This window comes from Marmota monax, unplaced genomic scaffold (assembly GCF_021218885.2).
Source record: "Marmota monax isolate L192 unplaced genomic scaffold, Marmota_monax_Labrador192_F-V1.1 WCK01_AAM20220418_F8-fsc00180, whole genome shotgun sequence".
Lineage (NCBI taxonomy): Eukaryota > Metazoa > Chordata > Mammalia > Rodentia > Sciuridae > Marmota > Marmota monax.
Window position 1 is genome coordinate 403,216 of NW_026693881.1, and position 24,709 is coordinate 427,924.

The 24,709-nt window shown below is 39.6% G+C and overlaps 1 protein-coding gene across 6 annotated transcripts in view; it reads right to left on the bottom strand.

The window, feature by feature from the left end:
• The window catches only part of Ptpn2 (protein tyrosine phosphatase non-receptor type 2), an 85,893-nt gene extending 63,799 nt beyond the window's left edge, over window positions 1-22,094 (bottom strand). For 3 of the 6 annotated variants that reach the window (XM_046462741.2, XM_046462740.2, XM_046462738.2), the window contains exon 1: window positions 21,567-21,692. In XM_046462741.2, the coding sequence (XP_046318697.1) occupies window positions 21,567-21,677 (111 nt within the window). In that variant the 5' untranslated portion in view covers window positions 21,678-21,692. Of the gene's footprint in view, window positions 1-21,566; window positions 21,693-21,928 lie in introns of those variants that run through there. The other 3 variants (XM_046462742.1, XM_046462743.2, XM_046462739.2) reach the window with 3 other exon arrangements.
• Window positions 22,095-24,709: the final 2,615 nt, after the last annotated feature.

Here is a 24,709-nt window from a genome sequence, read left to right on the forward strand (position 1 = left end):
AGCATGCAGCCACCACATGGCAAATCTTAATTTTAAATGGATATTTTTATAAAAATATTTGCCTCTTAAGTAACTGATTTGAATATTTCCTCTACCATTTTAACTTAAATGGGCTGACTTCATTAATGCAGTCTTATCAGGTACTACTTTTAAAGAAAAACTTTAGAAAAACCAAAACTTTTAAAGCACAAAATATTTAGATTTTAATAGAAATATTTCTAAAATGCATGACTTCTAAAAAAAGTAATACCCTGAACAACATTTAACTTTTCCATGAGGTCCCAAACGTTAATTTATGTGCTATGCCAGATGTGGTGTCACGTATCTATCTGTACACCCAGTTACTCAAGACATATAGGTGGGATTGGGGGAGGTCAGCCTATGATATTTAGTGAGGCCCTGTCTCAAAAAAAATTAATTACTGTGCTACAACACAATTAGAGCCTTCAGTAAATATAGCCCTTTATCTCTATACTAAGTGGCCTTTGAGTTTTTATGTGTTTTGCTTGGACAGAAGAAACTATTTTTACCTTTTAATAAATTAATATATACTCATTGTCAGAATGTAGGACTCTATAGATCAGCAGAAAGGGAAATTAAGAGTCTACCACCACACAATTCAAAAATAACCTAAAATTTGTGGGCTTTTCCTTCCCGATGAGTTGCTATGTACAGTATGTACAGTTGATACCATACCCCTTATCTGTGGGCCACATCCCTAAACACTCAGTGGATGCCTGAAGCTGCGGATAGTACTGAAGCCTACAATTTAAAGCTTTTCCATCTTAACTAAGCACTTATGCACTGTGGCCATAACTTGACAGTTTAAGATACAATCACAAAACTAGTCCAAATTTCTTTTTTCCTGTCTCACAATTTCAGCTAGATTTGTACTTACCATAAATATCAGCAACCTCAGCATGACTGTTTTCTTGAGAATGTACACCTTTTCTCTTAAAGGAAGAGCTTCCTGGCTTCTTTCTGGCATACCCAAGCTGTCAGCTTCACTACTTTTGTTCTTTGGAGCCATGAGATAACACAAGGGCTGCCTGAATGCAAGCAGTGCACTGCCTAAATGCTTCAAGGGCAGGGTGGCATATATAGTGTGTACATACACTAGGCAAATGGATGCCTCATGTTTCAGGCAGGTCAGCAGAAGACTTTTTGTTATGCTACTCAAAACACTACTCAGAATAGCATGCAATTTAAAATTTACGAATTGTGTCTGGAATTTTCCACTTAATGCTTTTGGGCTATGGTTAACTGCAAGTAACTGAAACCATGGAAAGCAAAACCAGACACAGGGACTACCGTATTTCGATTTGTTTACAAACACAGGAGTATACAGGAATATTATATATTTACCTGCTTCAATCTCTTAAAATATCTTTTCCTGCCAACACATCCCTATCACCACCTTGGGTTATGTTACTCCAGATATGGCCTACAACTCCTAGGTACAGGTGTGATCCTTCTGCCTCAGCCTCATGAGTAGCTGGGGCCACAGACATGTGCTGCTGCACTATGCCTACTCCTTTTTTTTTTTTCCTTTGTTTCTTTTTCTTGCAGTGCTGGGGATTGAATCCAGGGGCGTGCATGTACTAGGCTAGTACTTTACCACTGAGCCCCAATCTTATTATTTATTTATTTATAATTTGAATCAGGATCTCGCTCAGTTTCTGAGGCTGGTCTTGAACTTGTGGTCCTCCTGCCTCAGACTTAAACGTGATAATTTATAAACTACAGAAATGTATTGCTCACAGTTTTGGAGGCTGGGAAGTCTAGGGCAAAGGTACCAGGAGATTTGGAATCTGGCAAGGGCTTGCTCTCTTCCTCAACGGTGGCACCACCTTGTTGAGTCTACACATGGTAAAGGGGAATCAGGCTGCCCCAAGCCACTTTAAAAGGGTACTAACCCCATTCATAAGGCTCCGCCCCATGACCATATCATATCCCAAAGGCTCTCTCTCTAACCACGACTGCTCTGGGAACAGGTTTCAATATCTTGAGTTTTGGAGGGACACACATATTCAAATCACAGCAACTACAAAATGCAGTACATTTTGCAATAGATACACAGTATTTTGCCCTATCCCTAGACAATTAGATTTCCAAAACTGCACAATTGTTAAAGCAATGTGATGAATATTCTTTAATAAAATTGTACATATTTTTCAAAGTACTTCTTGACAATCTCCTAAATTAAGGGCCTTTCTTGTCAAGAGATGCAATGAGATTTTTGTCTCACTTTCAACAACACCTAGCTTTTTTGGGGGGGAGGGGTGGTGAAACATTGTCTTATTCTTCTGTACTGCTTACTCTTTCTTAAGAGTAAGGAATCTTAAATTTGAACTTTCTTCATGCTGACATTTTAAAATTACATTATAAATATGTCAATATGGAAAGAACTGAAATATTTACAATACCTAATCTTTCATCAAGAATTAATTTGTTTCTCCATTTATTTAAGTCTTCCTTTTCACTCAATAGAGCTTTGTTTCTTAAAATAAATTCAACACATTTCTTGTTAAGCTTAAGTACTTAATTCTTAAGTATTTAAAATTTTCTGTGGCTATTTAACAGTTATCAATTTTGTTTTTTTCCTTCAGTTGCTTAAGCAAATTATATTCCATTCCCTTGTACTGGACACTCTATAGCCCCAGAAATAACTTGGAAATGATATTTTGTTTTATATTATATTCTTTTTTAATATTTATTTTTTAGTTATAGTTGGACACAATATCTTTAATTAATTACTTTATTTTTATGTGGTGCTAAGAATCGAACCCAGGCCCTCGCCCCTGCTAGGCAAGCATTCTACCACTGAGCCACAGCCCAAGCCCATTGTTTTATATTTCTCTATTACATCTGTTGATATTAGAATTTTTAGACTATCACAGGTCAAACTGACCTGTTTATTGGGATGCTATCTCATTTATTTCTACTTTTTGTTTTTATTCATTCTTTCCTTACAAAGCTTTGATTCATTTGTTATTTTAAATGTTTGGTTCATTAATACTTTTTTTCTTGCTTTAATTTATAAACTGTGACCAAATCCATTGACTTTTTCCTTTACCCAATTTAAAGATGGTTATTTTCTATATTTCCTTATTTTCTTCCCCTTATCATTTGCTATATAAATAAAGTTTTCTTTGTTTCTCTATTTTAGAAGTAAAAATACCATTTCTAGTCTACTAAGGATTGGTTTTAAATTAAAACAAAAAACAAAAAAACATGTTTGAAGCCATGTGTGGTGCTGCACACCTGTAATCCCAGCAACCTGGGAAGCTGAGGCAGGAGGATCCCAATTTCAAAGCCAGCCTCAGCAACTTAGGGAGGCTCTAAGCAATTTAACAAGACTATGTCTCAAAATAAAAAATAAAAGGGCTGGGGATATGGCTCAGTGATTAATCACCCCTAGGTTCAATCCCAAGTACCAAAAGAAAAAAAAAATTTGAACTAGTATTTCTCTACTAATGTAAAAACATATTTTAATAAAGTCTTTTTAGTAAAACCTCTTCCTACAGCACAATGCCCCTTATTTTCTTCAAATAATCTAGAACTTTGGATCCATATTTTTTACATTTTTCAAATTATTTAAAAATATTTTTGCTTGCAATAAGTTTCACAACTATAATCATAATATGAGTTAAGTGTAGATTTTATCTGTTTCACTGTCCAAATCTACTTTCTACACCTGTTCCATTTCTCCCAACACTTTACTGACACTGCTCCACCATCTTCAGTGTCAGGGAAGGTAAATCTGATGCTAATCTGAATTTGTTCTTCCCTAAACACAACTGGTTTGTGTTCCTTGCAGTTTTTGTTGTTGTTGTTTAATATTTACTTTTTATTTGTTGTTGGACACAATACCTTTATTTTATTTATTTATATGTGGTGCTGAGGATCAAACACAGGGCCTTGCATGTGCTAGGCGAGTGCTCTACCGCTGAGCCACAACCCCAGCCCATCCTTGCAGTATTTTTTATCCATGGGATCCAAGCTCTCTTCAGCTCAGAGTTCTCTCTTCACCATTTCACTGGTCTATGCCATTTCAGCACTCCTTATCACACAGATCTGAGATCTTTGTGTTCTAGGTAATCTCTCAAAAAACCTATTTTTTTTAACATCTTTTTCCAGACTTCTGAGAGATTTTTCTTAAGCTACCTTGGGGTTCTGTGATATCTGCTAGTCCTGAAATTTTTATTTCAATTGTGTCCTGAAATCTAAAGAATGCTTTACAATTCGGTGCATGCATTCATTCATTCATCTGTTCATTCACAGTGAAGCTGGGGGTTGAACCCAGGGCCCTGTGCATGCTAAGCAAGCACTCTACCAATGAGCTACACCCCCAGCCCTCTAAGTTTAACAACTTGCTCTTGCAATTTGGGAAACTAAATCAGAGTTTTCTTTACTTCTTACAGTATTTCATATGCCCTAAATAATCTCATCTCACTTTCTTGAGGTGAATTTTTCACATCTAACATTTATCTGGTTGTCTTTACAGAAAGAAAATGCATACATCAGCAACTTTCTTTCTTTCTTTTCTTTTTTTGAGACAGAGAGAGAGAGAATTCTAATATTTATTTATTTATTTTTTAGTTTTCGGCAGACACAACATCTTTGGTTGTATGTGGTGTTGAGGATTGAACCAGGGCCGCATGCATGCCAGGCGAGCACGCTACCTACCGCTTGAGCCACATTCCCAGCCCCAGCAACTTTCTTATTGTTCATTTTTTTTTTAAAGAGACAGAGAGAGAGAGAGAGAGAGAGAGAGAGAGAGAGTTTTATTAATATTTATTTTTCAGTTTTCGGCGGATACAACATCTTTGTTTTTGTATGTGGTGCTGAGGATAGAACCCGGGCCGCACACATGCCAGGTGAGCACGCTACCGCTCGAGCCACATCCCCAGCCCTTATTGTTCATTTTTGCTGCTATTTGTACAAATATATTTAACAATCTTTTCTTTTAAAAAAAAATTTTTTTAATTTTTTAGTTATAGTTGGACACAGTACCTTTATTTTATTTATTTATTTTTATGTGGTGCTGAGGATGGAACCCAGGGCCTCACCTGTGCTAGATAAGCGCTCTACCGCTGAGCCACAACCCCAGCCCCTTAATAATCTTTTCTTTTTTAAAAAAATCAGGCCATATGATCATCTCTATAGATGCAGAAAAAGCATTCGACAAAGTACAGCATCCCTTTATGTTCAAAATACTAGAAAAACTAGGGATAACAGGAACATACCTCAATATTGTAAAAGCTATCTACGCTAAGCCTCAGGCTAGCATCATTCTGAACGGAGAAAAATTGAAGGCATTCCCTCTAAAATCTGGAACAAGACAGGGATGCCCTCTCTCACCACTTCTGTTCAACATAGTTCTTCAAACACTGGCCAGATCAATTAGACGAAAGAAATTAAAGGCATAAAGATAGGAAAAGAAGAACTTAAATTATCACTATTTGCGGATGACATGATCCTATACCTAGCAGACCCAAAAGGTTCTACTAAGAAACTTCTAGAGCTAGTAAATGAATTCAGCAAAGTGGCAGGATATAAAATCAACATGCATAAATCAAAGGCATTCCTGTATATCAGTGACAAATCCTCTGAAATGGTAATGAGAACAACCACCCCATTCACAATATCCTCAAAAACATAAAATACTTGGGAATCAACCTAACAAAAGAGGTGAAAGACTTATACAATGAAAACTACAGAACCCTAAAGAGAGAAATAGAAGAAGATCTTAGAAGATGGAAAAATATACCCTGTTCATGGATAGGCAGAACTAACATCATCAAAATGGCGATATTACCAAAAGTTCTCTATAGGTTTAATGCAATGCCAATCAAAATCCCAATGGCATTTCTTGTAGAAATAGAGAAAGCAATCATGAAATTCATATGGAAAAATAAAAGACCCAGAATAGCAAAAACAATGCTAAGCAAGAAGTGTGAATCAGGCGGTATAGCGATACCAGACTTCAAACTATACTACAGAGCAATAGTAACAAAAACAGCATGGTACTGGTACCAAAACAGGCGTGTGGACCAATGGTACAGAATAGAGGACACAGAAACCAATCCACAAAACTACAACTATCTTATATTTGATAAAGGGGCTAAAAGCATGCAATGGAGGAAGGATAGCATCTTCAACAAATGGTGCTGGGAAAACTGGAAATCCATATGCAACAAAATGAAACTGAATCCCTTTCTCTCGCCATGCACAAAAGTGAATTCAAAATGGATCAAGGAACTTGATATCAAATCAGAGACGCGCCGTCTGATAGAAGAAAAAGTTGGCTACGATCTACAGTCGGTGGGGTCGGGCTCCAAATTCCTCAATAGGACACCCATAGCACAAAAGTTAATAACTAGAATCAACAAATGGGACTTACTCAAACTAAGAAGTTTTTTCTCAGCAAAAGAAACAATAAGAGAGGTAAATAGGGAGCCTACATCCTGGGAACAAATCTTTACTCCTCACACTTCAGATAGAGCCCTAATATCCACAGTATACAAAGAACTCAAAAAATTAGACAATAAGAGAACAAACAACCCAATCAACAAATGGGCCAAGGACCTGAACAGACACTTCTCAGAGGAGGACATACAGTCAATCAACAAGTACATGAAAAAATGCTCAACATCTCTAGCTGTCAGAGAAATGCAAATCAAAACCACCCTAAGATACCATCTCACTCCAGTAAGATTGGCAGCCATTAGGAAGTCAAACAACAACAAGTGCTGGTGAGGATGTGGGGAAAAGGGTACACTTGTACATTGCTGGTGGGACTGCAGATTGGTGCAGCCAATTTGGAAAGCAGTATGGAGATTTCTTGGAAAGCTGGGAATGGAGCCACCATTTGACCCAGCTATTCCCCTTCTTGGTCTATTCCCTAAAGACCTAAAAAGAGCATGCTACAGGGACACTGCTACATCGATGTTCATAGCAGCACAGTTCACAATAGCAAGACTGTGGAACCAACCTAGATGCCCTTCAATAGACGAATGGATAAAAAAAATGTGGCATTTATACACAATGGAGTATTACTCTGCATTAAAAAATGACAAAATCATAGAATTTACAGGGAAATGGATGGCATTAGAGCAGATTATGCTAAGTGAAGCTAGCCAATCCCTAAAAAACAAATGCCAAATGTCTTCTTTGATATAAGGAAAGTAACTAAGAACAGAGTAGGGACGAAGAACAGGAGAAGAAGATTAACATTTAACAGGGATGAGAGGTGGGAGGGAAAGGGAGAGAGAAGGTAAATTGCACGGTAATGGAAGGAGACCCTCAGGGTTATACAGTGGAGGGGGTAGAGAGAGAGGAGGGGAGGGGAGGGGAGAGGTGGGGAGGGGGGAGGGTGGATGATGGGAAAGGCAGCGGAGCACAACAGACACTAGTATGGCAATTTGTAAATCAATGGATGTGTAACTGATGTGAATCTGCAATCTGTGTATGGGGTGAAGGTGGGAGTTCATAACCCACTAGAATCAAAGTGTGGAATATGATATGTCAAGAAATTTGTAATGTTTTGAACAACCCACAATAAAAAAAAAAAAAAAAAAAAACATAAAATACTTGGGAATCAACCTAACAAAAGAGGTGAAAGAACTATACAACGAAAACTACAGAACCCTAAAGAGAGAAATAGAAGATGGTCATATTACCAAAAGTACTCTATAAGTTTAATGCAATGCCAATCAAAATCCCAATGGCATTCCTTGCAGAAATAGAAAAAGCAATCATGAAATTCATCTGGAAAAATAAAAGACCCAGAATAGCAAAAGCAATTCTAAACAGGAAGAGTGAAACTGGTGGTATAGCGATACCAGATTTTAATCTATACTACAGAGCAATAGTAACAAAAACAGCATGGTACTGGTACCAAAACAGGCAGGTAGACCAATGGTACAGAATAGAGGACACAGAGACCAATCCACAAAATTACAACTACCTAATATTAGACAAAGGTGCCAAAAGCATGCAACGGAGAAAGGATAGCATCTTCAACAAATGGTGCTGGGAGAACTGGAAATTCATATGCAACAAAATGAATCTGAATCCCTTTCTCTCGCCATGCACAAAAGTTAACTCAAAATGGATCAAGGAGCTTGATATCAAAACAGAGACTCTGCGTCTGATAGAAGAAAAAGTTGGCTCCAGTCTACATACTGTGGGGTCAGGCTCCAAATTCCTTAATAGGACACCCATAGCACAAGAGTTAAAAACAAGAATCAACAAATGGGACTTACTCAAACTGAAAAGTTTTTTCTCAGCAAGAGAAACAATAAGAGAGGTAAATAGGGAGCCTACATCCTGGGAACAAATTTTTACTCCTCACACTTAAGATAGAGCCCTAATATCCAGAGTATACAAAGAACTCAAAAAATTAAACAATAAGAAAACAAATAACCCAATCAATAAATGGGCCAAGGACCTGAACAGACACTTCTCAGAGGAGGACATACAATCAATCAACAAGTACATGAAAAAATGCTCACCATCTCTAGCAGTCGGAGAAATGCAAATCAAAACCACCCTAAGATACCATCTCACTCCAGTAAGATTGGCAGCCATTATGAAGTCAAACAACAACAAGTGCTGGCGAGGATGTGGGGAAAAGGGTACACTTGTACATTGCTGGTGGGACTGCAAATTGGTGCAGCCAATTTGGAAAGCAGTATGGAGATTCCTGGGAAAGCTGGGAATGGAACCACCATTTGACCCAGCTATTCCCCTTCTCGGACTATTCCTGAAGACCTTAAAAGAGCGTACTATAGGGATACTGCTACATCGATGTTCATAGCAGCACAATTCATAATAGCTAGACTGTGGAACCAACCTAGATGCCCTTCAATAGATGAATGGATAAAAAAAATGTGGCATTTATACACAATGGAGTATTACTCAGCACTAAAAAATGACAAAATCATGGCATTTGCAGGGAAATGGATGGCATTAGAGCAGATTATGCTAAGTGAAGCTAGCCAATCCCTAAAAAACAAATGCCAAATGTCTTCTTTGATATAAGGAGAACAACTAAGAACAGAGCAGGGAGGAAGAGCATAAGAAGATTAACATTAAACAGGGATGAGAGGTGGGAGGGAAAGGGAGAGAGAAGGGAAATTGCATGCAAATGGAAGGAAACCCGCATTGTTATACAAAATTACATATAAGAGGAAGTGAGGGGAAAGGGAAAAAAAAAAACAAGGGAGAGAAATGAATTACAGTAGATGGGGTAGAGTGAGAAGATGGGAAGGGAGGGGAGGAGTGGGGGGATAGTAGAGGATAGGAAAGGCAACAGAATACAACCGACACTAGTGTGGCAGTATGTAAAAACGTGGTTGTGTAACCAATGTGATTCTTAAATCTGTATACGGGGTAAAAATGGGAGTTCATAACCCACTTGAATCAAATGTATGAAATATGATATGTCAAGAGCTATGTAATGTTTTGAACAACTAATAATAAAAATTTTTTAAAAATCAGGCCTCAGAATTTTCCTTAAATCTAATAAGTGCCATAAGTAAACTTCAGGAAGTGAGGCACACAGAATATTAGTAAGCCTGAAGACTGAGCAGAAGCATGCCTGTGAAGAACAAGGCAAGGCAGGACCAGGCAAACAGCCAGCCTATGGGAAGCAACAAGGAGGTGGAAGTACACTAAAAAATATTAACAAAAGGAGGAATAACTGGTATGTTGCAAGAACTATCAACAATACAAGATGTGCACAAGGGAGTAAAATGAAGGGAATGAGTATGAACGGATGGAGAGTGAATAGATTATGTAAACTATTGTCCACTTGTCACTCACTCAACACACGTTAAGTTTAATTGTATAAATTATGAAGATGGCATTGTAAATGCGGGTGTGGATTATTCAACAAATAGCATAATATAAGCAGGTACTTATTTAGAAAAACCCTAAAAAGAATTCACAAAAAAACTGTTAAAACTAACAAATTCATCAAAGTTACAAGATAACATACAAACCAATCATATTCTAGAAATGAACAACTCAAAAAAAGACATTAATAAAACAACCCTATCTATAAGAGCACCAAAAAAAATAAAACATGGGAATAAATTTAGTCAAGGAGGCAAAGACTTATACACTGAAAACTACAAAACACCACTGAAAGATAATACAGACCTAAATAAAAAGATGTGTCATATTTATAGGAATCTGTATTAAGAAGGCAATACTATACAAACCACTAATTTAATGTGCTCTGTATCAAAATCCTAAGGATAATTTTTGAAAACCAGAAAAAAAATCCTAAACTTTCAATGTATTCTGAACAACCAAAACAATCTTGAAAATGAAGAGCAAACCCTAAGGACTCCAACATCCCAATTTCAAAGCCCATTACAAAGCTACAATAATCAAGTCAGTTCTGTAATAGCATAAAGACAGATATACAGATCCTCCATGGGATAGCAGGCAGAGAACCCCAAAATAAACTGTCACATCATTAGTTAATTGATTTCCAACAAGAATGCCAAGACCATTCAAATGGGAAAAGACAATCTTTTTAGCATATAGTACTGCAGAAACCAAATATCCTCATGCAAAAGAATGAAGTTGGACCATTATCCTAAAACATATAAAAATTAATTCAAATGGACAAAAGACTTAAATAAGAACTAAAACTGTAACTCAGTAGAAAATATAGGAAATGAAAATACTCATAAACTTGGATTTGGCAATGATTTCTTAAATGTGATACAAAAAATGTAGCAAACAACAGAAAACTAGATAAACTGGCCTTCATCAACATTTAAAACTTTAACATATCAAATAATACCACCAAAAGAATAAAAAGAAAATGTATGGGAGAATAGAACTACAAATCATGTAACTGACCAGGATTCTAATTTCTTCACATCCTCACTAACACCTGATATCTTCCAATCTATAATCATAGTAGTAGATATGAAAATAATACACATGAAGTACATAGCCCTTGCCTGACATGCAGTAGGAGCTCAGTCAAGATTAGCTACTTTATTCTTAAAACTCTTTTCTTCAAAGACATCTTCTCAAAGAGAACTGTGATTCAGAGAACTTAGTCCATCAGGGATTTTGTCTCCTCAACCAATGAGTGACAGGTACACAGACATAACTTGATTTATAATATATTATGCACTTTAAATATATTGCTTTTTTCTTTTTCTTTTTACAAATTGAAATTTGTGGCAACCCTGCATGGAGGAAGTCTATCATCATCAATTTTCCAAGAGCTAAAGGTCACTGGCACTTTTTGGCAATAAAACTTTTTCAACTAAGGTATGTGTATTCTTAAAAAATATTTTTTTAGATGTTGATGGACCTTTGTTTTATTCATTTATTTATATGTGATGCTGAGAATCGAACCCAGTGCCTCAGACATGCTAGGCAAGGGCTCTATCACTGAGCCTTTAGACAAAATGCTATTGCATACTTAATAGAGTACAATATCGGGTAAATGTAACTTTTATACAGAGAAACAAACAAACAAAAAAACTCATGTGATTCACATTACTACAAGATCTGCCCTATTGCAGTGGTCTGGAACTTAACTGAGCATCTTAAAATAATAGTGGGTTTTCAAAGAATGCAAGATACTTCATCATGTCCTTCCACAATATTTAATAGAGTATATGCATATCTGACTAATAAAAATAAACACTTCACCAGATAATCTAGGATTTACCTCAGGACTTTAAGTATAAACAAAGAAATTTAGGTATGTCCTACCACAAGTAAAAGCTCACTGTCCACTTGGGATTATCTTAAAGTCTTGATCTTTTCTTATAGAATCAGATTATTCTTTTCTGATTTCCTAAATTGTTATTTCCTGCTCTATCATAATAATTCAAGGGGGAATAAACTACACTGGGTGTAAATTTTTCTGTATGCTACATACAGAATGAAGTTATGTACTGAATACTAAAATATTGATATGATAAAATATTATATTTTACCCTGACCATGATGTGTAATGACCATAATAGAGATTTTAAAAAATGTTCTTTGTTTATAAAGTTTGAAATGGGTCTATGTTGTGTAGTTTTGCTTGTTAAAATAAAAAGCAGAGCAGAAGCAGGTGCCATTGGCATGGAGTACTGCACTTTTTTTTTTTTTCCTGGCAACTGCAATTTTCTAAAGTCATTCCAGGGTCCCAGATGCTTCACTAGTCAGAGTAATACAAACTACAGGAGCCATATAACCTTAATTTAACCCACTCAGACTATGAATTCCTAGAAGCACTATCAACTAGAAAGAGGAATGAACAGCTCTCATAACATAAAACTGCTCAAATACAGTGAAAGAAGAAACAAAGTGATGTAGTATGAGATTTTTTTCTCCAAACGAATGAAAGCAACTTGAGACAAGGGTATGAAGGATCAGCGACATGAATAAATGAAACTGGTAGAACAAAAGATGCATTAAATTAGAAATATTGAGATTTGGAAGAAATCCAGAGGCACGTAAATAAACACAAACTTCACATTGAAAATGATACCAGAAATCCATAATCAAAGCATCTCAAGCTTTAATCAATTTCTTGACCAGGACTTCCTACCCTGGGGATCATCAACATCAACAGTCTTTTGGGGGAGGGAGGGTTATGATTCTATCTGAAATCACATGCTACATTTTGGGGAATTTTAAATATGAAGACATTTCTGTCATACACAGGTTTTACCTTAAAGGTGTCTAAAGGCACCTATGAACTTTAAAAGCTAGAACCTCACTATTAAGTCAAAGTAACTTCCTGAACCTAGGGTATCACATAAATAACATTAAATTAGCACTATATCAATACATTTAAAATGGTATTACATTCATTTTAATAGCTATTTCAAACAACAGCCCTGCAATTAAGAATATAAAAGGTTAGTAGTCTACTCAGATTGATATTATTTAAGGGAGGAGGGGTGGACAAGGGAAGGACTTGGGAGTGAAATTGATCAAATTATGTTACATGCAAGCACCCTTTAACCACAATGAAGCCAACTATTCTGTGCAATTAATAAAAATTAAATAATAACAGGCAAAGAAGCCCATGCCTGTAATCCCAGCAATTTAGGAGGCAGCAGTAGGAGGAGCACAAATTCAAGGCCAGCCTCAGGAACTTAGAGACAATGCTTCAAAAATAAAAAGGGCTTGTGGGGTGGAGTTGGGGGCTCAGGCCTTAGCTCAGAGGTATGTCTCTGGGTTAAATCCCCAGAATCCGGGAAGGGTTTTTGGTTGGTTTTGGTACCAGAGATTAGACCCAGGGGAATTTAACACTGAGCCACATCCCCCAGCCCTTTTTATATATGTTATTTAGAGACAGGGTCACACTGAGTAGCTTAGTGCTTGATCAGTTACAGAGGCTGGCTTTGAATTCGTGATCCTCCTGCCTCAGCCTCCAAGCCACTGGAGGAATTTTTATTCTTTAAAATTGGCCTGCTGGGGCTGGGGATGTGGCTCACGTGGTAGCGTGCTTGCCAGGCATGCGTGCGGCCCGGGTTCGATCCTCAGCACCACATACAAAGATGTTGTGTCTGCCAAAAACTAAAAAATAAAAAAAAATTAAAATTCTCTTTCTCAAAAAAAATAAATAAATAAATAAAAAATAAAAATAAAAATAAAATTGGCCTGCTGAACAGTATACCTCTTCCTCAGTTATATACTATGTTTTAAATTTTACTTGCAAAACTGAGTTGGGGGGGAGGCTGGGGTTGTGGCTCAGCGGTAGAGTGCTCGCCTAGCATGTGCGAGGCTCTGGGTTCAATCCTCAGTACCACATAAAAATAAACAAATAAATAACTTTATTACTAAATAAATAAATAAAGGTATTGTGTCCAACTATAACTAAAAATACATATATTTTTAAGTTAGGCTTTAATATACAACCAAGTAAGGCAGATGTAACTACAAGTCCTATATACTTGTTGACACAAATGTTCTGACTCTCACAGTTGTCCAACAAGAGACAAGGACTGCACCAAAGCATTAAGCGGAACTACAAAATGCAGAGAAAAGTGAATCCAGATGACAATTTCCAGGGGAAACAAATCATACCTACATTTATCTGAGAAAGTAAGAGGACACCTATGTTAATTTAAATTTGTTTACTTAGAATTCACCTACCTCTGTTTTGCCCAGGCTATATTTTGAGAGCCAAAGAAAACAAAGTAGGAAGAAAAGAGTGAGCAGAATATCTGAATAAAAATGAGGCATGGCAACATCAGACTGAAAAAGCGATACAGGTTCTACAACCGAGGCTCAGGAATTCCCTGGATATTAAAGACTTACTAGAACAGCTAGGGGATAAAGGCTCGGGCTTTCCATATTTACAGGTACCAGTAATCTACAGAATGTAGATCAAAGGCGAAACAGTATGATTTCAACATAAATATTCTCTATTGGGCCACCATTCCCAAGGCTGATTTCCCTTCAAGTAGTGGTCCTTAATCATGAGCAGAGGCAGAGACAGATCCAGTTAAGAATCTGACAAAAGCAGCAAATTGGGAGGCTGAGGAAGGAGGATCATAAATTCAAGCATATCCTTGGCAACTTAGTGAGGTCCTCAGCAACTTAGTGAGACCTGTTTCAAAATAAAAAAATAAAAAGGGCTGGGATGTAGGTCAGTGGTAAGGTACTCCTTGAGTTCAATCCCTAGTGCCACCCCCCGCAAAACAAAAGATTGACAAAACCTATCCAATCACTTAAGAAACTAAATAGTCAGGAACATGCATGCACACGATTTAGTACACAATTTCAGGAGATCTGAAAATCCCTTCAAGTTTGATCCCAGACACTGTTTTAAAGGTTTCAAGTCCCCAAATGACCCTACCTATGACAACACATTTTACTTCCTCCTTGCCATCAAAAATTAAAACGATTCTCTCAGAGCCCTCAACCTCAAGTAGATTGTAAGAAGAGAGCAACGTAAGTAGTCATATTGGCAAATTAGGGCAGTGCTAAAACTAAAATCAGAAGGACTGGCTTTGGGTCCCCATCGTGACATCTAACTAACAGACACTGTAACATTACATAAATCACAAGCTTTCATCTGACCAGTGCTTCCTCTGTCATAAGTGAGGAATTTGGAATAAACCAGGTACTCTATTTTTAAAGAGGGGGGCAATATTCCTGTTTAGTGAACACTTACTGAGCATTTAACATGCTTCAGACTCTCTAGGTAGATGGTAGGAAACAGAAAAACAAGGCCATCCTCAAGGAGCTGGATGGGTAAGTAGAAGTTCTAAAACAATGAGGTCCACACTTGAAGAAGGAGCAGGTAATTTTGCCTAAGGAGACTATGGTCTTGTTTGGAACACATACCTTACCTTTCCCAGATAGGTAAGGTAGGCATAGAATACATTCCACATATGCTCCAAGGTGAGAAAGCAGCCAATTTTCCAAGAAATTCAATAAGTCTGTGCAACCATGTAAAATAACTGATCTTAAGATTAGACAACAGTCAGAAGAATGTGTAACTAATAGGCAAAGGAAGTTTTTTGGACTAAGACAGCTTTGACTCACCTGCCAAACTGCTACCCCACTCCAAATACAGGTTGAGTAACCCTTATTCAAAACACTTAGCAAAAGCATTTCCAATTTTGGACTTTTAGGATTTAGAAATATCTGCATATATAATGAGATGTGTTGGGACAGAACCAAAGTCCAAACATGAATCCATCTGTTTCATACACAGAACCTGAAGGTAATTTTATACAATAGTTTTACAGTGCCTGTGTTTTGAATGTGACCCATCACATTAGATCAAGTGTCAAATTTGCCACTTTTGATATGTCAGCACTCAACAAGTTTCAGATTTTGAAGCATTCTGGATTTGCAGATGAGGAAAGCTCAACACGTACTAGAACAGAGTGCACTTGTTATGTTATCTAACTTCTAAAAATTCGCTGACTAATAAATGGTAAAATCTACTCTCATTCTGACAATATTTGAATTACAAATTTCTAATAAGTAATCTGTTAAGAGTTCCTTGGTTCATAACCCTGATTAATCAACCAAATTATGAGCCATCACTTGGTAGAAACATTCAACAACTTAACTTTTAACCATTTCCCTATGGCTATACTCCATAGGTTTGCAAAACTCCATTTCTTTTCTCTGTCCTTCTTATGCCCCAGCTGAGTCAGACAGCAATTGCCAGTGATTAAAGGCAAAAAAGCAATCATGAACACTGACGAAAAAGCCGGAATTAACCTCAGGTTCCATTAATGTTATTAGTTTGTCAATAAGACCAAATTAACTTTTCCAGAAATCTCACTTCTGCCAACTGCATGCTTTCCAGGCTAACTCTTGCACCTACGTCCTCTTGTTATCACTGGTTCCTGCCTTTTCTCTGCAACAACCATTTCTTCTATTTCTTCAAACTCCACTTCTTTGTTTAGGCTCAACCCTGCAGTACCATAAACATCAAGAGCCCTTTTCTCATAAGAAGTCATGTATTCAACAAATATTTATCAAGGGCTTACCAAGTGCCTGGTTCTGTGCAAAACACTGGTGCTGCCTTCCTGAAGCTCTATGAGTGAAGAAGGTTAACCTGGACTAACAAACCTGTTTTGATCCAACTCAAGGATTCATTTGTAAGAAAACTTCTACTACCAAAAGTCACGTTCTAAAGCAATTGTTCATAAAAGGTAAAAAGAGAAGTGGCCAGAGTTTCAGACTCAAAATATTAGATTCCTTTCTCCTGTAAGAATTTCTACAATAAAATTATAAAGGTTCTCTCACACCATCCAATCCAGCTTTCAGTTACATCTGATGTTTGTTCAATGGCAAAGTCGGTCTTCTAGCCCCAGCAGCAATGCCAAGAAAGCACAACTCCTTATAAATATTATCATGAACATAACCCACTGCTGTGAAAAACAAGGCAGAAAGCCCACTTTGACACTTTTCTCTTGCTCAAAGTAGTGTTACTTTCAATAGTGGTTTGCTTAATGCAAACTGTATTCCCGAAATAACTCACCACTATGTAAGAGGAAGTCATGGGATGCTACAGAAGGTTGTAAGGACTCATACCCAGCACGGGTGGGTTGGGAAGGCTCCCCAGAGAAGTGAGACTTCAGCATGAGCAGGAGGTATTAGGCAAGAGGGGAAGAAAAGGGGGGGAAATTGTACCGCGGCAAAAGGGAACTACATTTATAAAGAGCCCTAAGGGGAGAATAGATACACACATTTCCAGGAACAGAATATAGTGGAAAAGGGAGGAAAATAATATGGAAAACGATACCACATAGGCAGGACATATGGTCTTATGAGTAGAAGAAAGAACTGAATTTTACATTGTGAGCAATGGGAAGCCATGCAAGGGTTTAAACAGAGGCTGAAATAATCATGCTTTATCTTAGGTTCCTCTCTCTACTCCATCTCTTCAAGCTGGACTTCTTAACAGAAGTCTGCACTTACTCATTTGTACTTCTCCCCACCTTCTCAACTCTGGGCATCTGTAAGACACTGAAACTGCTATTTTTAAATGAGGTATCTGTTTATCTTCTGGTTGCTTAACTCAGTGGGCCCATGCAGCCTGGACCCTATTGGTGGCATCTGCAGCATGTGGCCCTGAGGACTACCAACACCCTACAGTCTTCTACCTCTTCTCCCCCACTTCCTTGCTGTTCCTCTCCAGTCTTTAATGCAAGCATCTTTTCTCCTACTTACTCCTTTTTTTAAAAATATTTTTAGATGTTGATGGACCTTTATTTTATTAATTTATTTATATGCAGTGCTGAGAATCAAACCCAGTGCCTCACATATGCTAGGCAAGTGCTCTACCACAGAGTCACAATCCTCAGCCCCCTATTTACTCTTATACTGTACATGAAATAAGACACTCCCCCATAAAACCAAAGCCTGAATGTTCTCTGATAGATGAATGCTAACACACAATGGGGGGAGGAGGGCAGAAGCTCACTGGATTAGACAAAGGGAAAGGGGGCTGGGGATGGGAAAGACAACAGAATGACTCAGACGTCACTTTCCTATATTCATAATATGAATACACCAGTATAACTCCACATCTTGTACAACCACAAGAATGGCAAGTTATACTCCATGTATATATAATATATCAACAATACACTCTACTGTCACATATAACTAAAAAGAACACATTAAAATAAATAAATTAAAAAATAAATATTCCATCCATGGCATCCAGCATATCCAAATCTTCTAAATCTTCCTTGGGTAACCTTGACATCTAGGACCTCAAACACCACTTGTATGCTCGGGATTTTCAAAATTACATTTACAACTCAGACCTCTCCTCTGAATTCCAGACTTATACCTTCCACTATTTCTATTCAATATCTCACAGGTACTTCAACTAAATCTGAACAGTTTCAAAACCAAACACATTTACTCTTTTTCAAATCTATTTCCCACTCATTCTGCCTGCCACAACCTAAGTTCAGGAGCTCAACACTTCTCTTCCGGTTACACCAACACTAACCCAGTGCTACCTGTATACACTTAGCTCTGTCCAACCCACTAGCAGTCAGGATAATCTTGCTAAAAAATATGATCATGGCAATTCCAGGCTTAAATTCCTTAATGAGTCCCTATCAACTAGTTCAAATTCTGATCTACAAGGGCTTCTAGGCTCTACCTTATTCTCCAGCTCAACTTTACCAGACTCAACAAAGAATAACAGCCAGGGGCTGGGGTTGTGGCAAAATGGTAGAGTGCTCGTCTCACATGTGTGAGGCACTGGGTTCGATGCTCAGCATCACATATAAATAAATGAATAACAACTAAAAAATATTTTTAAAAGAATAGCAGCAGGTAGTTCTCTCAGCTTTCCACTCTGTGCCTTGTGCACACGTGTTTCTTCTTGGAACCCTGATTCTCCCGATTCTTTGTCCTCTTCAACAGGCAATTTAATCTGTCCTTCAAGACTTAGATAAGGCCCTCCATTCTCCAAAAAGCATCACTGCAGCTCCCAGGTACTCCTTACTGGGGAACACTGGGCTCTTAGGTATCAAGTCACAGCACCCTGTGCTTAACACTGACTTTACACAGACCGCTTTTTAAAATTTATTCTAATTAGATCACTCTTACGTTTTTATCTGCTTCCCCATTCAGTGCTTCCCACTAGCTAGCTGTCTCCTGAAGAACAGGGACAGTTCTGAGGTAGGTAACCTCAGTGCCTAACAGTGGCACATAATAGGGATGTTATGAGAAAACAAAAGAAAATATGGTCTTGCAATGAGGCCCTTTAGGAAAAAAGTCCCAGAATATGTATGTGTCAGGAGCAGAACCTTGTCAGTGGCATTCCCTGCAGAATTTTCAAGTCCTAGAGCAAAAGCTGGCAGGCCATTGGTCAGTACCTATTTATAGAATAGTTAAATGGATTTTCTAGAATCACAGGAAAATATTTAACCCAAACTCTTCCTGAGTTGCCTTTCATTATTAACTTTAACTGTTCGTGACCTACTTTTATTATAACACTAGTACATATAGCATGGTGTCTACTAACCAAACAAATGCTCTTGTTCTTACATTAGGAAAAATTAATGATACACGCATTGACCAATCAAGTAAATTACAAGATTCCTAGGAATTAGACTATGTAAGGGTTTGCTAAACCACCTTCAAACCAGATGTGAAATTTTAAGAAGTATGTGCATTTTTTTCCGACAAAAGGGGTCACAACTTTCATTGAATCCTCAAAAAATAATAATTAATCAAACTGCTTAACCAAAATGTTAAGCTGAATTAAGCTGCACAGGCCCGTAATCTGAGTCTTGGGAGACTGAGACAGGACAATCTCAGTTCAAGGCAAGCCTCAGCCAATTTAAACCTTCTGCAACTTGGCAAGACTCAGTCTCAAAATAAAAACAAATACATAACAAGGATGGGAGTTGTGGCTTAATAGTAAAGCACCCCTGGATTCAATTCCTAGTACAAAAAACAAAAAAAAAAACAAACAAACAAAAAAAAAAGCTGTAGCATTCACCTTTTTCCTCTTAAATATGATTTTGGTTTTATTACTGGTACCTTGAAAACAGCAGTCTAAGACAAATGTAACTGAGAAGATACAGCTGGGAAAAAATTCCTACTAGAATTTGCATTAATGATTCTCTATAATAGGAAGAGTCCTTACCAGTACATCTTTTAAAAAGCTAGGGCCTTGGGGCTGGGGTCATAGTTTCAATCTTCAGCACTGCATATAAATAAAATAAAGGCATTGTGTCCACCCTCAACTAAAAATAAAAAATATTTTTTAAAAGTTAGTGCCTTATTGTAACACACTCTCACCAATGTGATTCAGGGTACTTAAAATACTGCCTCTAATGTGTTCAAGAACCTTAACATTCCAAATAAAGGAAATATTTTTTATTGTCATCTAATTAAATGGAATGGAGAAAAACCCAGGATCACTCAGAATTACAGGAAGCCCCCTACACACACACATACACACACACACACACACACACACACGGTGAGACAAACATCCCCCGGAGCAGCATATAACACTCAACTAGTAAATTCAATCTTTGGAATAATATGTTAATGACTAGACACTACAGCATAAGCAATTAAATCACCTCTAAAAAAGATAACGTTTTAACTAGCACAGTGGCTCAGGACGTGTAAGTCCAGCGACTGGGTAGCTGAGGCAGGACTACAAGAACTTAACCAAAAACCGAGCTCAATTTAAAGTAAAAAAGGCCCTGCGTGGGTGGGGAAGGAGGGAAGGAAGGAAGGAAGGGAGGGAAAGAAAGAAAGAAAGAAAGAAAGAGAGAGAAAGAGAGAGAGAGAGAGAGAAAGGAAGGAAGGAAGGAAGGAAGGAAGGAAGAAAAGGAGAGGAGAGAGAAAGAGAGGAAAATAAAAAAGATAGGTTAAAAAAAAAAAAAAAGCTAGTCACAAGTGTTCACACTATGGGTTGCATTTTTAAGAGCTGAATGGACAAAATTACCCTGTGGTTAGAGACAAGAGAACAGAGCTAGCCTGTGGGCATCAGGGCATCTTCTGGAAGGGCTGACTTTACACGGCTGTGTTTGCACAAGCACATGTAGCTGTGGAACTTGTTCAAATGTCTGGGAGCTGTGAGGCTCACTGGTGCGAAGCATGCCTCGGTGAAGACACTGTCACACTGCACCACCACGGCCAGAGCCTTTTCCTCAGGGAGGTCGGGGAGGGCCACCAGCAAGAGACACCAGGCCCTCCGGGGCCGGAGAGTGGCGGTGCCTGCCAGAGCCCACAGGCCACCCGCAACCACCCCGGCTCCGCGAGGGGGCCGGGCGACCACGACCGCGCCCGGCCACAACACCTACCACCAGATGTCCGCGAGCAACGCTTCGCACGGGGGTGTGGGCACAACTGGAGGATGCGGCCGGCGTCCCGGGCGCACACGCGGGGGCTCCAGAGCAACACGGGTCCCCCGGGACCCCGTGTCCCTCCGCGCGCGCACGCACGGGTCATGCCGGGTCCCCCTGAGCCCACACCGGTCCCCCGAGTCCACGCGCACACGCACAGATCACGCCGGTCCCCCCGAGCCCACACCGGTTCCCCGATTCCACGAGCACACGCACATATCGCGCCGGGCCCGGTCCACACGCACGCGCCGGGCCCCCCACAGGTGCCCCAGTTCCATGAGCACTCCCAGGCCCCCGCGCCCACCGGCCCCGGCCCCGCCGCGCCATCCACGCCGCCACCAGGCGCCGCTGTGGAGCCGTCCTCCAGAACAACGTCCGCGCTTGCGCTAACGAGGAGGCCTCGCACCACGTCTTTTCCTCAAAAGTGGCCCGACAGCGGTCGGCGCAGGCGCGCCCCTGACGCGGCCCGCGCGCCGCCACTTCCGCTCTGAGCAGGAGCGGGGGAGGCGGGAGGGAGCCGGCGGGCGCGAGCCTGGGTCCCCGGAGGACGGCAGCCGCCGCGCGGGCCAGCGACTCACCAGGTACAGCGGTTGCCAGCGACACTGAGCATCCAGCTCCTCGAACTCCCGCTCGACGGTGGCGGACATGGCGGCGGGAGCGAGGTGGCGCGAGCAGAGCCTGCGCCGGCAGAGAGGCTCAGGCCCCGCACGATCCGGGGAGAGCGCTGGCGCTGCGGCGCATGCGCGCTCCGCGCCCCGCCCCGCCCCCGCGCCGGGCCGGCCGGCCTTGGGGAAAGTACCTGGAGCGTCGGACGTCAGCGCGCCGACTGGGCGCCGGAGCGCCGCGCTAGCCAGACGTCGGTGGGGCGGGGCGCTCCGGGAGGCGTGGCCCGAGAGCGCCCAGGTGGGAGAGGGCGGGGCCAGGGACCACCGGCTGCTGCAGCGGGAGGGCAGGCGGGAGGGAAGAGGTGGGGCAGCGCGCGGCCAACTGGCGCGGCGCCCGCGGAGAAGGGCCGCCGCACACCCCGGCACGTTACGCCTTTCTGCCGGCTGGCCCGGGTCTCGTTAGTCTTCGTTCTTTAAAAGGCAGCATTCTTTAGCCGGCGACTGGGTCGGTGTCTAGCTGGAACGCGCCCCCATCTCACGTCAGCCGCTCTACGCCAGCCGGCTTACTATGCTCAGTACCCCTCTCCCGGAATTTGGGGGGAAAGTACCTTGTTAAGGGAAGTTCAGCAGGTAAAAGTTAGTGTCACCTGTACAGCGAATTCTCTGTCCCCAAATGCGCTAGCGAGGGAAGTCCCCTCGCTTCGGATTTGAGAGAGTTCATTGTTAGGAGCTTACCTGCTTTTATCTTACTATATCAAGAAATGTGCGGGGTAAGAAAATGCTAGCTGTGCAGTCTAGGGTTAAGATTTACATTTTAGCTATCTCTTAACAAAATTAACAATTCATTGGAGCTGGAGACGTAGCTCAGTGGTGGAGCGCTCATTCTAGCATGAGTGATGGCCTGGTACCACAGTACCACAGAAAAAGAAGAAGAAAAATTCAGTTCCTTAGTGGACTAACCACATTTCAGGTGCGCAGTAGTCCACAAGTGCCTAGTGGCTGATTATCACAGCGAGCTTAGGTAGGATATTTATATTATCAAAAAAAGTTCTTTGGGATACAACTGAGAAGATTAAAATACTGGGAACAGAAAAGTGACTTTAATCACGTAAAGTAATGAAAACACTAACCAGGGGGGAACAAAAACATAGGCTGCAGAAGTTAGAAGAAATCTGTAATAGAAGCTGTCAACAGGTTCTTTTTACTTATATCTGTAACTTAGGACACATAGAAAATCACCTTCAAAAATCACAATCTTTAGGGGCTGGGGCTGTAGCTCAGTGGCAGAGCACTTGCCTGGCATGTGTGAGGAGACACCGAGTTCAATCCTCAGCACCGCATATAAATAAATAAAGGTAAATCACCAACTAAAAAATGTTTTTTAAAAATTAAAACCTTTAATTTTCCTGGTTTCTGAAATTATGTCGTTGAAACTAAGTATCTAGATTAAATACTCAAGAATGCCCCGCATTTGTTGGCCTCAGTGGGATTGCTGAATTATAGTGTATATGTGTGTTCCACTTTATTATACATTGATAAACAGTTTTCTGAAATTGGTCACTGGACAACGATGCCCAGTCTTGTCATTTCTATTCAATAGCATATAACTATAGGGACAAGTAAGGAAAATTGAGAAATGGCATAATGATTGGAAAGAATGAAACAAAATTGCTATTACTATAGCCAATATATTGAATGCATAGACATCCAAAGTAATCTACAGGTAAATCTTAATAAATGACTTTAGCAATAATCCTGAATCAATGTAAGAAAAATCAATTGTATTTTTACATTGCAGCACCAAATAGAACATTTTAAATTTTAATTGCAAATCATTCAGAAAAATTTTTGACAAAACATCAAGACCTCTAAAATGAAACTACAAACTATTTCAAAGAGAAACAGCTGAACCAAGTAAATGGAAGACTATATGATGTTAATGGCTTGAAAATTTTAGTATTGTTAAAGTTGCCAATACTTCTCTAAGTAACCTATAAATTCAACGCAATCTTAATCAAAATCCCAAGAGATTTTTTTAGTGGAGATTAACAAACTGAATTAACATTTATATAAAAATGCAAAGGGCCTGGAATAGCCAAAATAATCTTGAAGAGGAAATAGGATTTTACCAGATATTAAGACTTCAAAGCTATAGTACTTAAAATAGTGTGTTATAGCACAAGCATAGACAAATAGAATAATGGGACAGAATAGGATCCAAAAACAAACCACCAAAAAATAGCCAACAAGAGCAGACATAGAGGACTTAAAATGCCAAAACCTGCAATGAAGGTGGTGTGGTATAAAGGAAGGAGAGCAAAGAATAGGCTCACATGTGAACAGCCACATAAGATGTGTGTTTCCCCAAGGTTGGTGCTGGTAAAAGGGGAGTGATGGCATCTTCCACAAATGGTGCTGGATCCAAAAGAGCACACGTTGCCTGTTTCCATCCATGTGAATTTCAACAACAGGCAACAGAACAGTGACTGACTGGGGCAGCACAGGTGATGTGTGGTATTGACTGGGAAGGAGCATGAGGGACCATTCTGGGATCCTGGAAATCGGCTGTCTTAGCCTAGGTGATGGGTGCACTGTTTTACGTAATATATTCTGTGTGTCTATAATCATTGCGCTGAACATTTAAGATTTTTGAACTTTGTAAAGTTAGTGCTAACCTCAAAATTATAATAAAATTAAATAAGTGGTGCTATTTCGTTTAGAAATGGAAACTACACATAGTATCGCACATGGTAT